This window comes from Grampus griseus (genome assembly GCF_964374135.1).
Source record: "Grampus griseus genome assembly, chromosome: 1".
Lineage (NCBI taxonomy): Eukaryota > Metazoa > Chordata > Mammalia > Artiodactyla > Delphinidae > Grampus > Grampus griseus.
Genome location: NC_139017.1, coordinates 42017777 through 42037635, shown reverse-complemented (window position 1 = coordinate 42037635; position 19859 = coordinate 42017777). Strand labels below are relative to the sequence as shown.

General features: G+C 36.3%; 1 protein-coding gene across 1 annotated transcript in view; it reads right to left on the bottom strand.

Annotated features, from left to right (window-relative positions):
* INTS7 (integrator complex subunit 7) overlaps positions 1-19859 on the bottom strand; it is a 92273-nt gene that overhangs the window by 26859 nt on the left and 45555 nt on the right. Inside the window, exons 10-13 of the mRNA XM_082675499.1 lie at positions 19433-19530; positions 16518-16757; positions 14814-14951; positions 13503-13709 (exon numbers count right to left, since the gene is read on the bottom strand). Of these exons, the coding sequence (XP_082531625.1) occupies positions 13503-13709; positions 14814-14951; positions 16518-16757; positions 19433-19530 (683 nt within the window). The remainder of the gene's footprint in view (positions 1-13502; positions 13710-14813; positions 14952-16517; positions 16758-19432; positions 19531-19859) is intronic.

The following is a 19859-nucleotide window of genomic DNA, read 5'->3' as shown; positions in this document are numbered from 1 at the left end:
ACATCTCCTAGAGGGATTGGAATGAGTCCCTTTTCACCACCCCGAATTCTCCCAGCCAGTGCCTGCCCTGTCCCACTTCGCAGCTGGCTTTGGGTTCATGAAAACATATACAATATTAGAAATTAAGACTAAAAGATTGTTTTTAAAAGATTTTGATTCATTCATTTAAACTTACAATAAGAAACCGACTCCATGTTACTCAACAGTAAATAACATTTTATGAAAAATCATTATTTTCAAAAAATGATTAGTGAGAACAAGGGACTTGTTTCATATTTTTGCAGATCTCTTTAATGTCTAGCTTGATAAAAGACAGCTGGATTCTCATAGCTGCTTTTGTGTTCAGCCTCTTGTAATATATCATTTTAGTTGATGTCTGTTAAGAAAATTTGATCTCACAGGGATGTGTAGCAGGAAAATGGAGAACATTTATATAGGTTCTCCACCATTCACTGAATTGTGCAGTTATTCCAAATGTTGACCCATTTCACTAGACAGTATTAAAAATCACAGTTGTGTGGAATGTAAATTGGAGCAGCCAGTATGGAAAACAGTAAGGAGACTCCTCAAAAAATTAAGACTAGAACTACCATATATGATCCAGCTATTCCATATCTGAGTATTTATCCAAGGAATACAAAAACACTAATTTGAAAAGATAGATGCACCTCAATGTTCATGGCAGCATAATTTACGATAGCCAAGATATGAAAACAACCTAGGTATCCATCAACAGATGAATGGATAAAGATGGTGATATATATATGTACCATTGTGTCCCCGCGAAAAGGCAAGGACCGTCTTAGTATTATTAGAAAAGTAGTTTTTTTTAAAAATATCAGTTATCTTTTAATTGAGGTGTAGTTGATTTGCACTGTTGTGTTAGTTGCAGGTGTACAGCAAAGTGATTCAGTTATACATATATATATATTCTTTTTCAGATTTTTAAAAATTTACCGAAGTATAGTTGACTTACAAAAAAAATGCTAACTTAACAATAAATGGAGGCGTAATGAAATTAACTTTCTTCCCTGACATGACTCGCTTAAAACATGCTGATGCCGTTCTTAGATAGTATTTCACACTCTTCTTTTAGGAGGAGAGCCTGGTGTGTGACTTGAGGTTCTAGAATTAAGTTACAATATTATCCATCTGACCAAGTATTGACCTTAGTGTAGTTCTCTCTAGTTTTAAGTGTCAAATTATAGTTTTATTATTTGGTGGAATTCATATTTTACTCTAGGAAATAGTTTGCCACTTCCTGTATCCTTTATAAGAACATACACTTGCTCTAGTATCCCTCTCAAATTGCAAAGTTACACCTATATAAAATTATATAAGCTAGAGGTAATAACTATAATCGATATATTGAATTCTGTGGTTTTCAAACTTTTGGGATGTTTTGTTCTAATCATGAAACAGCACAGATTAGGGATATTAAAGAGACTATTTCAATTGTTTTTAATTTCTTGGAGATTTGATTTGCTCTTATAGGAAGATAAGTTCCCCCTTCCTCTGCCCCTTAAGCTGCTACTTGCTGTTTTTTATTTACTGCTTATCAATAACTTTAGAAGGGTCAGGGATACAAGTGGGTATATATGATATATATACAGTTATATACAGTGTAGACCATCTTACCAGACAAAAAATCATTTGCAATATTGTCCTAACATGCATTATAAAACTGAAAGCAAAGCAAGATGTAGTTATAATGAAAAAGATTTACTGCTACTCTGAAGTTATTTCTGACTAACAAGAAATATTTGATGATATAAGATGGTAACTTTGAAAGTGACTGTGCATCTTACATCGTGTTATATTGAGGAAAACAATGTTAGATATAGTATGCATGTTCAAAAAGAACACAGAAAAGATAAACTTGTGATAAAGGTCAATCAAAGACTTTAAAAAGGTAATATCGTCCATGAGAGACAGAAAACATATAAAAATAAAATTTAGACTATAGTGCTATGAACAATGCCAATGAGAAATAAAAGGGATATTATTTACTCTTCTTTACATGGGGGCTAAAGCTTAAAACGGAAATGGGTTCTAAGGTCAGCAGGTAAAGCAAAAATTGTATACAGTCAAAATTATCCCTGAAAATTCCTCAAGAAGGAACTACTTCCAGTAAATTTAACATAGGTGAAGGAACAGCAAACTCAGAGCCCCGGGGTACAAGCTAATTGAGAAGAACTGTCCCCACTATTTAAACTGCTATTTTGTGTCCCCATTATTTAAATAGCTATTTTCCTTCATTCTTGTTCTTTCTTTCTTTTTTTTAAAAGTCTAAACATACAGAGGTAAATCTGTGTTAAACACACATATAATGCTACTTCACTGAATTTCTGACTTGTGGTACATATTCTGTTTTCTATATGGAGCAGCTAAAAAAACCCAATGTGGCTGAAAGGAAAGCTACTTAATAAACTCAGTTAAAAATATTTATATATATTGTGGTAAAGAACATGTGACAACCAAGAGTGAACCACAGTGCAAACAATGGACCTTAAGCCCCTAGTAACCACCACCCTACTTTCTGTTTTTATGAATCTGACCACTTTCATTTAAGTGGAATCATATAATATTTGTCTTCTTGTAATTGGATTATTTCACTTAATACAAGCTCAGTTTTTGAAAGAATAAGCCAAGCTTAAAGCAATAGTAGACTAAACTGTTTAAAACCAGACCTCCTGCTAAGAACAAATGGAAAACTGAGTTAAATATTATGAACATCTATCTAAAAGCACTGAAGAGCTACTAAGGCAACAAGGAGCCAAAATCATGGAGAGATGGGCAATCCAAGAAGATAAGACTGACATCTGGTGATTACTTGCTAATTTGAAAGCTGCTCCTGGGAGTCTGAGAAGCTGAGCAGAGCTTTCAGCAGTCTCATAAGACTAAGAGGGCTGTGGAAAACACTTCAGCCTTTTGGCTGTAACTTCAAAGGGCTATACCCTAGGAGTTAGGAGAACCAAAAATATACTGGCTCTTCCAAGGACTGAAGCTTAGCTCTGAATCAGTTCAATCCTTGGCTGGATTAGGGTAATCTGCCCTTAGCCTAACTGCCTGCCAAAAGCAAGGATGATATAATCATTGTAATTTTTCACACACACTGTCCAAAACTAACTAAAAAAATAACTGAGTATACAACAAAGACAAAATTCCTCAAACCAAAAGGGGGATAAAAGGTCAAAGACACAAACCACAACAGATCCAGATAACAGACTATCATATATGAATTTCAAGGTAACTACAATCAATATGTTAAAGAACTTAAATGACAAGATAGAGAGTCCTGGAGAAGAACTACAGAATATAAAATAACCAATGGAAATTCTGGAACTGGAAAAACACAGTAAATGAAATTAAGAACTTAATGAATGAGTCTGACATGCTGATTAGACACAATGTAAGTGAGAATTATGGAAATGGAAGATAGGTCAGAAGAAAATATTTAGAGTTAAGTATGGAGAGATAAAAAGGTGGAAAATGAAGAAGAGAATATAAGAGATATATGAGTCATGGTAAAAAGAATTAACATGGGTGCACTACGTCCCAAATGAGGAAGAAAGGGACAGAAACATTGGCTGAAGAGATAATGGCCAAATGTTCCATAACTGATCAAAGTCATCAAGCCTTATATCCCAGAAGTACTATGAACCCCAAAAGGCATTTATACTGATAGTAGTATAAACTGGAAACCACCATAGGCAACTTTTTGGTAGTATTTATTAGAGCTGAACTTAGTGTATCTATGACACAGCACTACCATCCAGAAGATAGGCACACCTATATCAAAAGATGTGTGTAAGAAAGTTCAAAGTCAAATTATTCTAAATAGCCCCAACCTGGAAATAACTCAAATGTTTCTCAAAAATAAAATGGATAAACAGATTGTTATAACAGTTATCCAAAAGAATATCACAATGAAATGAAAATGAACAAACTACTGCAATATGCAACAAAAAGCATGAATGCATCACACGAATATAAAGCTGAGCAGAGAAGCTAGAATCAAAAGCATAATACTGCATGAGTCCTTAAATAATAATGAAAAACAAGGCAAGACTAATCTATAGCTTTAGAAATCAAAAGTGCCTTCTACAGAGAAAGGTAAAGGTAGTGACTTGAAGGGAAAACATTTCTTAAAGTGATAAAAAGCCACAAATCAGAAGATAATATTTGCAACTCATATAACCTACAAAAGACTGGTATCTAGAACATCCAAAATAAAAAGGCAACCTAATGAATGGGAGAAAATATTTGCAAATCATGTATCTAGTAAGGGGTTAATACCTAAAATACATTTAAAAACTCATACAAGTCAATAGTAAAATAACAACAACAAATAATCCAATTAAAAAATGGGCAGAGATTTGAATAGGCATTTTTCCAAAGACATACAGATGGCCTATAGGCTCAACATCACTAATCATCAGGGAAATGCAAATCAAAACCACAAGCGCAAAATTCAACTCACACCTGTTATAATGGCTATTATCCAAAAAGCAAGAAATAACAAGTGTTGGCAAGGATGTGGAAAAAAGGGAATCCTGGTGCACTGCTGGTAGAAATGTAAACTGGTGCAGCCACTATGGATAACAGTATGAAAGTCCCTCAAAAATTAAAAACAGAACTACCATATGGTTCTGCAATTCCACTTCTGGGTATTTATCTGAAGAAAACAATAATACTAACTCAAGAAGATATCTGCACCTCCATATTCACTGCAGCACTATTTACAATAGCCAAGATATGGAAACAATCTAAATGTCCACTGATATATAAATAAAGAAAATGTGGTATATATACACAAAATGGAGTATTATTCAGCCATAAAAAAGAATAAAATCTTGCCATCTGTAACAACACAAATGGATCTAGACGGTATTATGCTAAGTGAAATAAGTCAGACAGAGAAAGACAATTACCGAATGATCTCACTTATGTGTGGAATCTAAAAACAAAAACCAAGCTCATAGATACAGAGAACAGATAGATGGTTGCCAGAGGTGGGGGTAGGGAAGTGCATGAAATGGGTGAACGGGGTCAAAAAGTACAGCTATAAAATAAATGAGTTATGGGGATGTAATGCACAGCATGGTGACTATATTGTGAGGGAGAGGCAAAGATAGCAGAGTAGAAGGACCCTGAGCTCATCTCCCACAGGCACATCAAAATTACAGCTATTTACAGAGCAAATACCAATGAAAGTGACCCGAAGACTAGCAGAAAAGAACTTCTACAGCTAGAGATGTAAAGAAGGAACCACAGAGAGATGGGTAGGAGGGGTGGGTATAGTCAAGATCCATACCCCAGGTTGGTGACCAACAAATGGGAGGCTAATTACAAACTGCAGAGGTTCTCCTCAAAAAGCAAGGGCTTTGAGTCCCAGCCGGGACTGGGCTTCCCAGCCGGGAGCCCCTAGAATGCTTGGCTTTGAAGGCCAGCAGGGCTTATTTTGGGGTGAGCCAGAGGACTGTGGGAAATAGAGACTCCACTCTCAAAAGGCATACACAAAAGAAATCATAGAAGGAAAAGATCAGAGCAGAAATAAATGAAATAGAGAGTAAAAAAACAATGGAAAAGATCAATGAAACTAATGGCTGGTTCTCTGAAAATATAAACAAAATTGACAAACCTTTCACCAGACTCATCAAGAAAAAAAGGAAAGGCCCAAATCAATAAAATAAGAAATGAAAAAGAAGTTACAACCCACACCATAGAAATATAAAGGATCATAAGATATTCCTATGAACAATTATACAACAATAAAAGGGACAACCTAGAAGAAATGGACAAATTCCTAGAAATGTACAATTGCCCAAGACTGAATCAGGAAGAAACAGAAAATAAGAACAGACCAATTACCAGTAATGCAACTGAATGGGTAATTTAAAAAACTGCTGACAAACAGAAGTCTAGCACCAGATAACTTCACAGGTGAATTTTACCAAACATTTTGAAGAGAATTAACACCAATCCTTCTCAAATTATTCCAAACTGCAGAGGAAGGAATGCTTCTGAATTCATTCTATGAGGCTGGCACCACCTGATACCAAAACCAGACAAAGATACCACAAAAAAAGAAAATTACAGGCCAATACCACTGATGAACACAGATGCAAAAATCCTCAATAAAATATCAGCAAACTGAACCCAACAATACATTAAGAGGATCATACACCATGATCAGGTGAGGTTTATGCCAGGGACGCAAGAATGGTTCAAAAATCAATGTTATACACCATATTAACAAACTGAAGAATAAAAACCATATGATCATCTCAACAGATCCAGAAAAGGCTTTTTGACATAATTCAACATCCATTTATGATAAAAACTCTCCACAAAGTGGGTATAGAGGGAATATACCTAAGCATAATAAAGGTCATATATGACAAGCCCACAGCTTGTTTTCCACTCAATGGTGGAAAGCTGAAAGCATTTCCTCTAAGATCAGGAACAAGACAAGGATGCCCACTCTCACCACTTTTATCCAATATAGTATTAGAAGTCCTAGCCACAGCAATCAGGCAAGAAAAAGAAGTAAAAGGAATCCAAATTGGAGAGGAAGAAGTAAAAATGTCCCTGTTTGCCGATGATACAATATTATATATAGAAAATCCTAAAGACACTACCAAAAAACTACAGGAACTCATCAATGAATTCAATAAAGTTGCAGGATACAAGATTAATACACAGAAATCTGTTCTGTTTCTATACACTAAAAAACAAACTATCAGAAAAAGAAATTAAGAAAACAATACCATTTATAATCGCATCAAAAAGAATTTAAAATACCTGGGAATAAATCTAAGGAGGGAAAAGACCTGTACTCAGAAAACTGTAAGACATTAATAAAGGAAACTGAAGATGACACCAAAAACTGCAAAGATATGCTATGCTCATAGCTTGGAAGAATTAATATTGTTAAAATGCCTATACTACCCAAGGCAATCTACAAATTCAATGCAATCCCTATCAAAATATCAAATGGCAGTTTTCACAGAACTAGAACACATAATTCTAAAATTCATATGGAAACCTTACAGGACCTCAAATAGCCAAAACAATCTTGAGAAAGAAGAACAAAGGTGGACGTATCACACTCCCTGATTTAAAACTCTACTACAAAACTACAGTAATCAAAACGGTATGGTTTTGGCACAAAAACAGACACAGATGAATGGAACAGAATAGAGAGCCTTGAAATAAACCCACACGTATATGGTCAATTAATCTACAACAAAGGGGGCAATAATATACAATGAGGAAAAGACAGCATCTTCAATAAGTAGTGTTAGGAAAACTGGACTGCTACATGCAAAAGAATCAAATTGGACTCCTTTTTCATATTACATACAAAAATAAACTCGAAATGGGTTAAAGACTTAAATGTAAGACCTGAAACCATAAAATTTCTAGAAGAAAACAGGAAGTACACTCTTTGACAGAATACTGTCTTATTGAGCTAAGTATCCTCTGTCTTACCTAGCAATATTTTTTTGGTTATGCCTCCTCAGGCAAGGGAAACAAAAGCAGAAATAAACAAATGGGACTACATCAAACTAAAAAAGCTTTTGCACAGCAAAGGAAACTATCAACAAAACAAAAAGGCTGCCTACTGAATGGGATATTTGGAAACAATATACCTAACAAGGGGTTAATATACAAAATATACAGAGAACTCAAACAACTCAACATTAAAAAGAGCAAAAAATCCAATTAAAAATGGGCAGAGGACCTAAATAGACATTTTTCCAAGGAAGACACACAGATGGTCAAAAGACACATGAAAAGATGCTCATCCAGGGAAATGCAAATCAAAACCACAACGAGATATCACCTCATACCTGTCAGAATGGCTACCATCAAAAAGACCACAAGTAACAAATGTTGGAGAGGATGTGGAGAAAAGGGAAACTTGTGCACTTCTGGTGGGAATATAAATTGGTGCAGTCACTATGGAAAACAGTATGAAAGTTCCTCAAAAAATTAAAAACAGAACTACCACAGGATCCAACAATTCCACTTCTGGGTTTTTATCCAAAGAAAATAAAAACACTAATTAAAAAAGACATATGCATCCCTATGTTCACTGCAGTATTGTTTACAATAACCAAGATACAGAAGCCACCTAAGTCCCCATCAAGAGAAAAATGGATAAAGGAGATGTGGCATATATATATATATATATATATACATATATATATATATATGCACACACACACACACACACACACACACACACACACACACACACAATGGAATATTAGCCATAAAAAAGAATGAAATCTTGACATTTGTGACAACACTGATGGACCTAGAGGATATTAGGCTAAGTGAAATAAATCAGACAGACGAAGACAAATACTGTATGATTTAACTTATATGTGGAATCTAAAAAACAAAACAAATGAACAAACATAACTAAACAGAAAGAGAGTCACAGACAGAAGAGGTGGTTGCCAGAGGGGAAGAGGGTGGGGAGAGGAAACTGCTAAGGGAGATTAAGAGGTACAAACTATCAGTTACAAAATAAATGAACCACAGGTATGTAATGTACCATATGGGGAATATAGCCAATAATTATGTAACATCTTTGTATGGTAACAGATGACAACTAGACTTATCATAGTATCATTTTGAAATATACACAAATACTGAATCGGTATGCTGTGCATTAGTAACTGAATTTCATAGGTCATTCAATGTAAATAAACAAATGAACAAACAAATTCATAGAAGAGTAGATCAAATTTGTGGCTACCAGAGGTGGAAGGCTGGGTGGGGGTTGGGAGGGAGAACTGAACGAAGGCAGTCAAACGGTACAGAATTCCAGTTATAAGTAAGTCCTAAGGATATAACGATATAAGGATATAAATACAACACAATAAAGATAACTAATACTGCTGCATGATATATATGAAAGTTGTTAAGACAGTAAAATCCTGAGGTCTCACCACAAGAAGAAAAGTTGTTTTTTCTATCTCTTTAATGTTGTATTTATATGAGATGATGGATGTTCACTAACCCTATTATGGTAATCATTTCATGACGTATGTATGTCAATCATTATGTTGTATACCTTAAATTTATACAGTGCTGTATGTCAATTATATCTCAGTAAAACTGGAAGAAAAAATAAATTTTAAAAATACTATATTGAATATTTGAAAGTTGCTAAAAGAGTAGATCTTAAAAGTCCTCTTCACAAGAAAAAAAAAATTTTCTAACTATGTATGTGACAGATGTTAACTGTCACCATACTTACTGTAGTGATTTCACAATATATACAAATATCAAGTCGTGTTGCACATCTGAAACTAATCCAATGTTATATATCAATCATACCTCAAACATATAGATATATAAAGTTTAATTGTATTAGTAATTTGGGAAACTCCAATCATAACTTCCAGAACATACCAAGTGAGGGGGAAAATGTAGAGTAACAGGAACTCTTATACACTACTGGAAGGATTGTAAATTTGTAAAACCACTATGGAAAAACTCCTGGTATTAGCTAGTCAATTGAAGATGTATATACCTTATGCAATTCCACTCCAAGGTAGTATTTTAGATCAGTATCTCTTAACAGGGGCAGGAGTATCCTCAGCATTTCTGGAGATTAAGCATCTCCAGCCACTGAGCATTAGGCCAACAGCAGTCCCTCCAACCCCTCTATCACTGGGACAGACAGAAACATCCTCACACGTTTTTAAATTGGAGCAGGGGGCAGATACATAGTTCTGACTGAGTACTGCCCTAGAGAAGGGTTTTCAATCTCAGTATACTAGTGACATTTTGGACCAAATAATTCTTTGTTGAGGGGAGTTGTCCTGTGCATTGCTGGATGTTCAGCAGCATCTTTGGCCTTTACCCACTAAATGCCACTAACACCTTGGTGAGTTGTGATAACCATAAATGTCTCCAGACATTGCCAAATGGAGCTAGAATCATCCCCAGTTGAGAATCAGTATCCCAGAGAAACCTTTACATAGGTGCATCAAAATATGTCTAAGAATGTTCACAGCAGTAATGTTTTAATAACAAAAAACTGGAAAAAATCAAAATTTCCATCAACATTAGAATGGGAAAATAAATTGACGTATAATCATATAATACATGGGTATACAGCAGTGAAACTGACCTAAAGCTTTATGCAACAAGATGGATGAATCTTAGGAATATAATTTAGATAACCAAAGCAAGTCAAAGAAAAATACATGATTCCTTTTTATATAAAATTCAAAAACAAGCAACATAAAACAATACCTTAAGAGTTAAAGAAAAGCATGTTAAAATTGTAAAGAAAGGCAAGGGAATGGTACATACAAGGTTCAGGATGGGGACTTCCCTGGTGGCGCAGTGATTAGTGGTTAAGAGTCCGCCTGCCAATGCAGGGCACACGGGTTCAAGCCCTGGACCGGGAAGATCCCACATGCTGCAGAGCAACTAAGCCTGTGCACCACAACTACTGAGCCCACGTGCCACAACTACTGAGCCCACGCGCCTAGAGCCTGTGCTCCACAACAAGAGAAGCCACGGCAATGAGAAGGCCGCACGCCACAATGGAGACCAACACAGCCAAAAATAAATAAATAATCAAACAAACTTACAAAAAAAAGGATTCAGTATGGTGGTTACCTTTGTGAGGTGGGAACTGGTATACAAACATGGAGGGGCACACATGAATTTTAAAGGAAATAGTAATATCCCATTTCCTAAACTGAGTGCTAGGTATACTTGGATATTTGATATTTTTATATACCTCACATAATATATATGTAGATATCATACCTATTCAATATTTAATAAAATAAAAAATAAATTTAAAACCCACCATTGTAGGCAGATTGCGAAAATCGTTCCTCTAACTCATGCCACCACTCCCACCCCTGCCCCAGTCTCCACACCTTATATATCTCCCTTAAAGTGTGGGTAGAACCTGTAACTTGCTTCTATCTAATGGAATATGACAAAGGTAATAGATTTTGAGGATGTAATTTAGGTCCCTAATGAGCTGACTTTATATTAATCAAAAGGGAAATTATTCTGGGTAGATCTCGCCTCATCAGGTGAGTCCATTAAAAGAGGGTCTTGAAGGTAAGAGATTCTCCTGTAGGCCCTGAAGCTTCCACAAGACTTACGGCTGTGAGGAAATAAATCCTGCCAAAAACTACACGAATTTAGAAGAGGACCCCGAGCCCAGGCCTCAGACAAGACTGGCCCCAGCTGACACCTTGATTGCAACTTTGTGACAACATGAGCAGAGGACCCAGTTAAGTTAAGTCATGCCTGGACTTCTGACTCATAGAAACCGTAAAATAATAAATGGGTGTTGTTTTAAGCCACTAAATTTGTGGTAATTTGTTACACAGCATGGAAAACTAATACAAACACTTCTTACAATTTTTATTTCTAAGAAGCAAGATAACTATCATTAATCACTGCACTGGGAAATTAGGCACCCAAACATCGCCATAGCGGCCCCACGAGCACAGAATTTTTAACTTCTCTTTAGTTTGGTTGAAGAAGGTAAAAAGTATAATCCTCATAGCTGACAACCTCAAATTAGAACATTCATGTGTCAGAGAGTAAAAGGGCAATTCATGCTCAAATCATCTTCGTTAAAAAGACAGAAAGCTACCGTCAAATCCATACTTGTCAAATCAACAGGTTTTCTAAAAACCTTAAAACAAAACAAAACCCTGATAGTATAGTACAATCAGAAATGTGAGAAGTTCCAAATGATTGTATGGATCATACTGCCTTCCCCTTCAGACTATTCTCAAGTGGAGAATCATTTCCTGATTTCTTTTTATCCTCAAAGCAGTGTCTGGCACATAGCAAGTGCTTACAGTGTTGAATAAAGGAACTCCATTTCAAAAGATGATTTGAGGCCCAATAACCTGCCCTTGCCTGTGTTAATGGCAGAATGGAGACTAAGACAAGGGCCTTCTGTCAACTGGGTACTTTCTTCCTACGTCAGAATTCAGTCCTTAATCACTGCCAAGCCTCATTAAACACACATACACACAAATCATTAAAAGACTATTAAATATTCAACAGGATTTTTCATAATATTAATTCTATCTGCCTCATTGTTTTGTGAGCCTGTTTCACAGTTCTTACCATTTACTGTACTGCATGATTAACAATTTTCTGTTCCACATCAACTAGAAAATGAAATTACCCTACTGATCAGAGGCAGTAACTGTACTTTTTCATTTTCTAAGGTATTTATTAGCCTGATATAGGTAACAACAATCTTTTCCTAAGATAATCAAGAGGAGAGAATCACTGCAGTCAGTGCTACCCCTTAAAATGGAGGGCAGCCATTCCAATATTCCTGTTTTAAAATGGCAGTTAATCAATAAATCATTCTTCAAAAGATATGTACCCACAGTAATCTGAATAGTCTGTCTCTTTTGTGACATCTGTTTATTCTTTGTTCTACTTTGAAATATTTCTCTTTGCATGGCCCACCATTAAAAATATTTTAGATTATGTGATAAATATAAAACAGGTAGGGCTTCCCTGGTGGCGCAAGTGGTTGACAGTCCGCCTGCCGATGCAGCGGACACGGGTTTGTGCCCCAGTCTGGGAGGATCCCACATGCCGTGGAGCGGCTGGGCTGGTGAGCCATGGCCGCTAAGCCTGCGCGTCCGGAGGCTGTGCTCCGCAACGGGAGAGACCACAACAGTGAGAGGTCCACGTACCGCAAAAAAAAAAAAAAAAACAGGTAGCAAAAGTTTTATGGCCCCATCTAAATATATACAATTTTTAAAGTCACGTGACAATATTTTAAACATGTTTAATGCTGATTACATAAACTCTTTACTCTTAAGGGGAAAAAGTCCTTGCATTAATACAGAAAATGCACATTTTAGGGAACAGATTCTTAGGAATATAACTAGTTTCAAGGAAATGTTAAGGATCTGCTCTCTCTGCCACACTCTTTCTTTCTTGGGGAAAAAAAAAAAGGGAATAGTAGCTGGCTGACTGTTAATTTGGAATAGGAGGATATCACAGTGGGATAAAAGGTGAGACATTAGCATCCCTCATAATTTCTTCTTTATTTACAAAGCAAGAAACTCTAGTTTCCTAGTGAGTAGTTGCCAGGTGTGAGATGGGGTGGAGGGTTTATGTTTGACGGTAGCAGTCACCCAGGCTGGAGTCTTACTAACAGGAATCTGGAAAGGGAGGACCCTATCTCCACTTTATCCTTCCTGCATGGATTCAGCAATCCTCTTCACATGTGTACCTGATACTTGATAAAAACAAAATGATAAATGTTCACCAATCTATGAATGTTAAAAAGTGGGGGAGGGGTTAATGAGCTACTTCCATGTCCTATTTATTACTGTAATACTGCCAAATACATATATATCAGCAGGTTTTTCAAGGTTAAAAGAGGATAAGTCCCAAAAGAAAAGAGAGACCATTGTCACACAAGTCATCATCACCAAAGGAGAATTAAGAGAACTTACTGTTAAGGAAGCAATCCCTTTGTGGTAGAATTTTAAAGACTCAGCAATGCAAGAAAGTGCTGAACTATAATTCTCCTCTTGCAACCCAGTGAGACACTGTTCTGCATGTGAGAACTCTTTCAAACTATTCAGCCAGAAGTAGAAATGTTCTGAGGCAACCTGAGTCAGCAAACTCTGATAAAGCTCTCTGGCCATGTCGTGATTACCCTAAGAAAAAAAAGGGGGGGAGGATAATGAGGTTCTTACACTTGAATTAGTTGATGTAGCAGCTAAAAGAGAAACCCAAACCTTGGATAAGTTTTAACAATCATTCCTCACATTATAACTCTGTGAGACTCAGTCTAAGTATTTCTTCAGAGAAAACATGCTGAGCTGCTTTTATGTAACATAATGACTGAAGTTCTTTACCAAAACAGTTCCAAAGAGAAAATGAATGGAAGTAACTATAACCCATGTCTAGAACTTTAGTTCAAAATATAGAAAGTATAAATATTTATTGTATGTCATTTTGTATGAGCTATTTAGTGGGGTGGGGAGAACTCCAGTTAAGTTCCATCAAGCGATTACCAAGAGGAGCACTGCGCCCTCTGGAAACGACTGTGGGAAGGGTAGCTGTGGGAGGATGTGAATGCCTTTTAATGCATGGGGGCGAGGGATGCTCACTGTCTTGCAGTGCTTGGATGCTTGGGACAGTTGGGTATAATAAAGAAATATCCTGTCAATAGTGCTTCTTCTCCCATTTGAGAAACACTGTAAAATGTGAACATGTGCTTCAATCACCTAGAATAATGCTTCTCAAATTTTGTTCTCTGGACTTATCCCCAAAGAATTTCTATACTATCCAAGCTCTATATTTCCTCTCAAACAAAAGTAAATAAAAATCGTTAGGATTTCCATATGGTTGAGAGGGAACAGAAGACTAAAACTTTCCCATTTCCACATAAGAATGATAAAGTTGGAGAGGGAAAGGGAAGAACGACATGGTGTACTGAAAGGGGAGAATATAAACGTGGGTAGGAGGGAGCTGTGCTTACGGGAGCACAGGACAAAATGAAAGTGCTGCTAACAACCTACAGCCAGAAAGAGCTCATATTTTTGGAATTCCCATGGAACTTCCCCATAATAACATATATACCATTCTCTGTGCATATGTTAAAAATTAGGTCCTTTCCTCCATCATCTTTTAATCGCATGACTAAAACGTACTTCTACCTTCATCTTTAGTTTTGACTAGGAGTAACAATCACATAACCTAAGGTTCATAATCTGCCATTTTCACCAACCCAGTTCACAAAGAAGGATACTACGTACCATTCGGGATGCCTGTCTGGCAATTCGGTATACAGTCCATCCGTTGGAGACGCTTTCAAGCTGCTGCTTAATTACTGCCTTTACTTCAGGAGACAGTGCTTTCTGACTGGCTACAAAAATCACAGTGGCCAAGCTCACCTAACATCGAGCAAGAAGTAAGAAAGTCAAGAAAATCATTAACTCTATGCAATGTCAAAGATAACTTTACCCAAAAGCATTAAAAACTAATTAGAGCCTATCAAAAAAGAACAAAATTTGTCTTCCTTTGACATTTATAAAATTTCCACTTTATTCCTTTGCTCAGAGCATTGTGTATAACAGCAAATAATTAGAAACAATGCCCATAAATATGGATAAACTATGATATAATCACACAATGAAATACTATAGAGCAGTGAAGTGGATAAACTAGAAATACACTTATCAGTATAGACGATTCATACAAAACAGGCAAAAATAGGCAAAATGCAAAAGATTACATGCAGTATGAGAACACAAAGTTAAAAATATGCCAAAAATATTGCATATCACTTAGGATATATACTAAGGTAGTAAATATGTAACAACATGCATGGGAATGACAAACACCAAATTTGGGAGAGTGGTTACCTATCCTGATAGGAAGGAAGACGACACTATCAGAGAGATACACAGCGGGGTACAAGTCAAGTGTACTAGTAACACTTTTTTCTTAACCTAGGTGATGGATGCAAAAGCTTTCATCATATTATTCCTTATGTGTTTTTGAATATTATGTTTCATAATTTAAAGTTGCTTGAAAGTAGTACTAAGAAAAAAGCAATAAAAAGCATTAATTGAAAATGCTGCTTCAATGAAAAATAAACTTGGCTAACTGCTTCTCAGTATTCCAAAGCTGATACACACAAGGATCCATACATACTGTGGTAACTGCCTGATTCCCACGACCACTGCCACTTAGTCATCTGGGTAACCTTTACTGATAGCAAATGATGAAATGGGGGCAATCTTTTACACAACGCCCCCTGCAGGATTAAACATAAAATGGGCTTGAGTAAGTAATTTCACTAAGTTTTTTTCCCAAGCCATAAAGCCAGCTGACCACAAACAATACGGAGTGGCTACTTTAAAGCTTACATATAATTTATGCATATTTAGAACGTAGTCTACTCTCAGACCTGGAGAACTTTCAACTAAACATTATTACACAGCTTCCACACCTTCTGTTTTTTTTCTAAGCATGTACCTTTCCCAGCCCCCGGACTGTACTGAAACCTAAACTGGATCCTAAACAGCTAAAGAGGTCCTGGATTGGCAAAGAGGAATTGGGTTAATTTATGGTCATTGATATCACTAGCTCTTTAACTTACATTTTTGGAAGTACAATACACGGTTTGGTTCATTATTTATTTGTCTTGTATAAAAAAGAAAAAAACCTTCATTTTCATTTTGTCCTTTGTAATAAAACAAAAATATCAGATTGAAGGCTTTGGCTACACTAAGCTGATTTGACAGGGCTTAGGAAGAAAGCAGTTTTACATGTGAACTAAATAGGGCTTTCTACACCAAAAGAGGAAATGGTAAAAAGCTCCAGGTCCCAGCCCTATTTTGACTTCAGCATGCTCTTGGTCTCAGCTAATTACTTTAACCTGTGGAATTCTGAAAGTAATTCCCACTAGCCCAGATCCTATTCGTCCACATCAGGTTCAAAAAGCGGCTCCTTACCAGAAGTTCTTGTTGCTTGTCTGTGGCTGATCGTCCAATCACCTTGTAGAGCTCCATGAGGTCACCGAGCATTCCATCGCCCAACACAGGCAGCTGCATGGCAATGGCGGCCAGGCAGTGGCACATCAGGATCCGGGCAGCGTCCTGAGCACTGTGCAACTGAGTCAACAAGGTCTCAACTACAGACTGGCTGAGATGGGGCCTACCCTTGGCCAACTTCACCATACAATTCAGAGCGATCTGCGTATTGAATAGAAGATGGACCAGTTACATTCTGAAGGTTCATATGAAGTGAAGTTTAAAGAAAGTAACTCTCTACAAGTTACTAGGAAAAATCAAGGAAAAGGGTTTTTTGTAGGCATGACATTTTTCTCAATAAGAAACACATGACATTGAATCCCATATTAAGATCTGCAAGTGTGCCATGTTTAAAACTAAAATAATAAGACAGGATGGTACATTAAACACTCATTTTAATCTAAGACTATTCAGTCTAAGACTTGAGATGAACATCATAAGGAATAATGCTGAAAAGGCCAAATAAATGCCAAACTGAATGTCATATTACTGCACTTTCATTACTTTTCAAGAACTGCTTCTAAAGTGTGGTTTGTAAACTTACCCATAATGGCATCTCCTAGGATGCTAACTAAAATATAGATTCTTGGGCCCTATCCATCCCAAACTTAATGAATTAACCTTTTTTTTTCCTGGTGTTTGGGTTACCGAAAGTTTGCAGTTTAAAAAAGGTGCCCTAGGTGACTTCAGCACACTGAAGTGGGGAGGAGGCTTCTAATTTTCTCTTATTTCTCAACAGAAATCTAAATATCAGTTGGTCTCAGAGCTTCTATTCAGGCCGGTTAATCACATCCCTAATATCCCAGCCATCAAAACTAGAAACCCAGAAGTCCTCTAACTAACATAGCCAACAGGTTGCTAAACCTAGTCATTTCTACTTTTGTCAAGTCTCTAATACCCATCTATTTAGCTCCCTTTCATTCTCTCTACTACAACATAAATGTCTCCCTAATTCCAATCTCTTGAAAAGATGGGCCCATTAATCCATCCTTCACGCTACAACCATGTAGCTTTCAGTGTGTTAGGAAGAATAATCATGTCTTTAGGGTCTGACAGACCCAGAGTTTAAGGTCAGCTTGCCCTTGACTAAGTGTGTGTGAACAAGTTATTTTATCTCTCTGAGGCTTAATTTCCTCATGACTATAAGAGGAATACAAATTTCACTAGTTAGGGTTATTGTAAACAGTGAAAGATGTATATACAAGCCTTCAACAAAGTTTGGTACATAATAGACATATTTAAATAACAATAATAGCTAGAACAAAAGTTAGAGCATGGTCACTACTTCAAAATTTTAAGATCTCATTACCTACAGAATCAAGCCAAAGTTCCTCAGCCTGACATTTGATATCCCCCATGATCGAGCTACAAACTACCTTCTAATCTCCCTTTACCTCAACCAGCCACAGTGGGCTACTTATCATTCTTCCAACATAACAGGTACATTTCTGCTTTCCTGTCTTTCATAACAGTGGTCCTTCAGGTTCAAACGATCCTTCCTCAATACTGAAATTCTACCCTGTCTTTCAAGGCTTAATTCATATGACATCTACTTGTTCAAGTCTTCCCTAATATCCTTAGTTGAAATTAATCACTCCCCACTCTGTCCTCTCAATTAGAATTGCACTTTTGTTTATATTACCAGAGAACTTGCGACATTCTGCTTGGTATTACGACCCCTTATATAAATATCAGTATCCTCTTATGGAGAGCTCCTCTAACAAAGGGACTTTTCTTGACCATCCATGTATGTCCCACTGTGCTGAGTCCAGTGTTTTATTGACACCTATGATTGGTGGGAAAGGTTTTGGTTTGCTTTCTTTCTTTCTTTTTAAACTTTTTAAATAAATGTATTGTGGTTCCAAAGGGATTCTGTGGACTTGCCAATCACATGTTGCCTACTTCCTTCACCACCCCTTGATTATCAGCTTTTATTTAATGGTACTAGTATCTTTACTGTACATCAGTATGACTACATCATACCTTTTCTTAACATGCTAAAATAAGTCATGACTTCCCTCAAGCCATACCTTAGACAAGTTATAGTTCTTACATTCTCCATTGTCTACTTAATAGCCTTTTACTTCTATTAATTCCACTTTTCTTAATTATTTTGTACCATCAAAAATTATATTTTATGTTTCAATCCAATAATAGTCTCATTTAAAAATTTTTTAACTATCTCTAAGATGATTCTATAATTAAGTGAAAGTGAAAAGCCCTTAAAACTAGGGCTTCCATACTCTAGAAATTAATACACGCTTACACATTTATGAGTTTGACTGCAGTAATTTCATCAGTTCTTTGTGATCTTATCAGTGTTACCTTAGATTATAAACTTCCAAAACTGCAGGAGCTCTGTCTATTTAACTTTACATTATCTAGGACCATCATATGTATCTATTACAACTTAATAAACACTTTCAACTGACGGCAAAATAGGCCAAAGCTCAAATTTTTACCTCGCCTATATTTTGGAATAATAACAGTCAAAATGCTAGCTTTGAAAGTGAAGATCAAGGGCAAATATTTGTTTAAGCCAGGAGTTCACAAACTCTTGCACTTGGGCCAAATCCTGCCTGTTTTTGTAAATAAAATTTTACTGGAACACAGCCACACCATCACCCTTCATTTTTTTTTTTTTTTTTTTTTAAAAAAAAAAAACACATTGTCCATGGCTACTTTTTTTCTGCAATAGTAGACTGAGCAGTTGTGACAAAGAGTGCACTGTCTGCAAAACTTAAAATATTTACTATCTGAACCTTTACAAAGAGATTGCCAATCCACACTTTAGGCAATGAAGACAGGCATTATATTAAAATAACTGATGTTTTCACCTTTAAAGTGGCTTGAGCACCTGGGCTATCATCTTCACTACAAAGTACCAGAAGGGATTCCAGGCCAAAGACAGCATCTTGTTCCAGTGCCAAAAGGTCTATAGGAAAAACACTAATTGTTTTTAGCGGTCAAGTAGAGAAGATTAAATGCACACACACACACACAAACACACACACTTAGAAGAAGAAAACATTAAGGAATCTAAAATATAGGAAATACTTCAATGCATAAAGCTAACCTTCCTGAAAAAGTACATGTGGCATTACTTCTAAAATGCAAAGGCTATCTTTAGACTTGTAGCACTACCTTATTGAAGATTATAAAAATATATACATTATATCAAGCCGAAAAGCTTCTGCACAGCCAAGAAAACCATTAACAAAGTGAAAAGGCGAGCTGCTGAATGGGAGAAAATATTTGCAAATC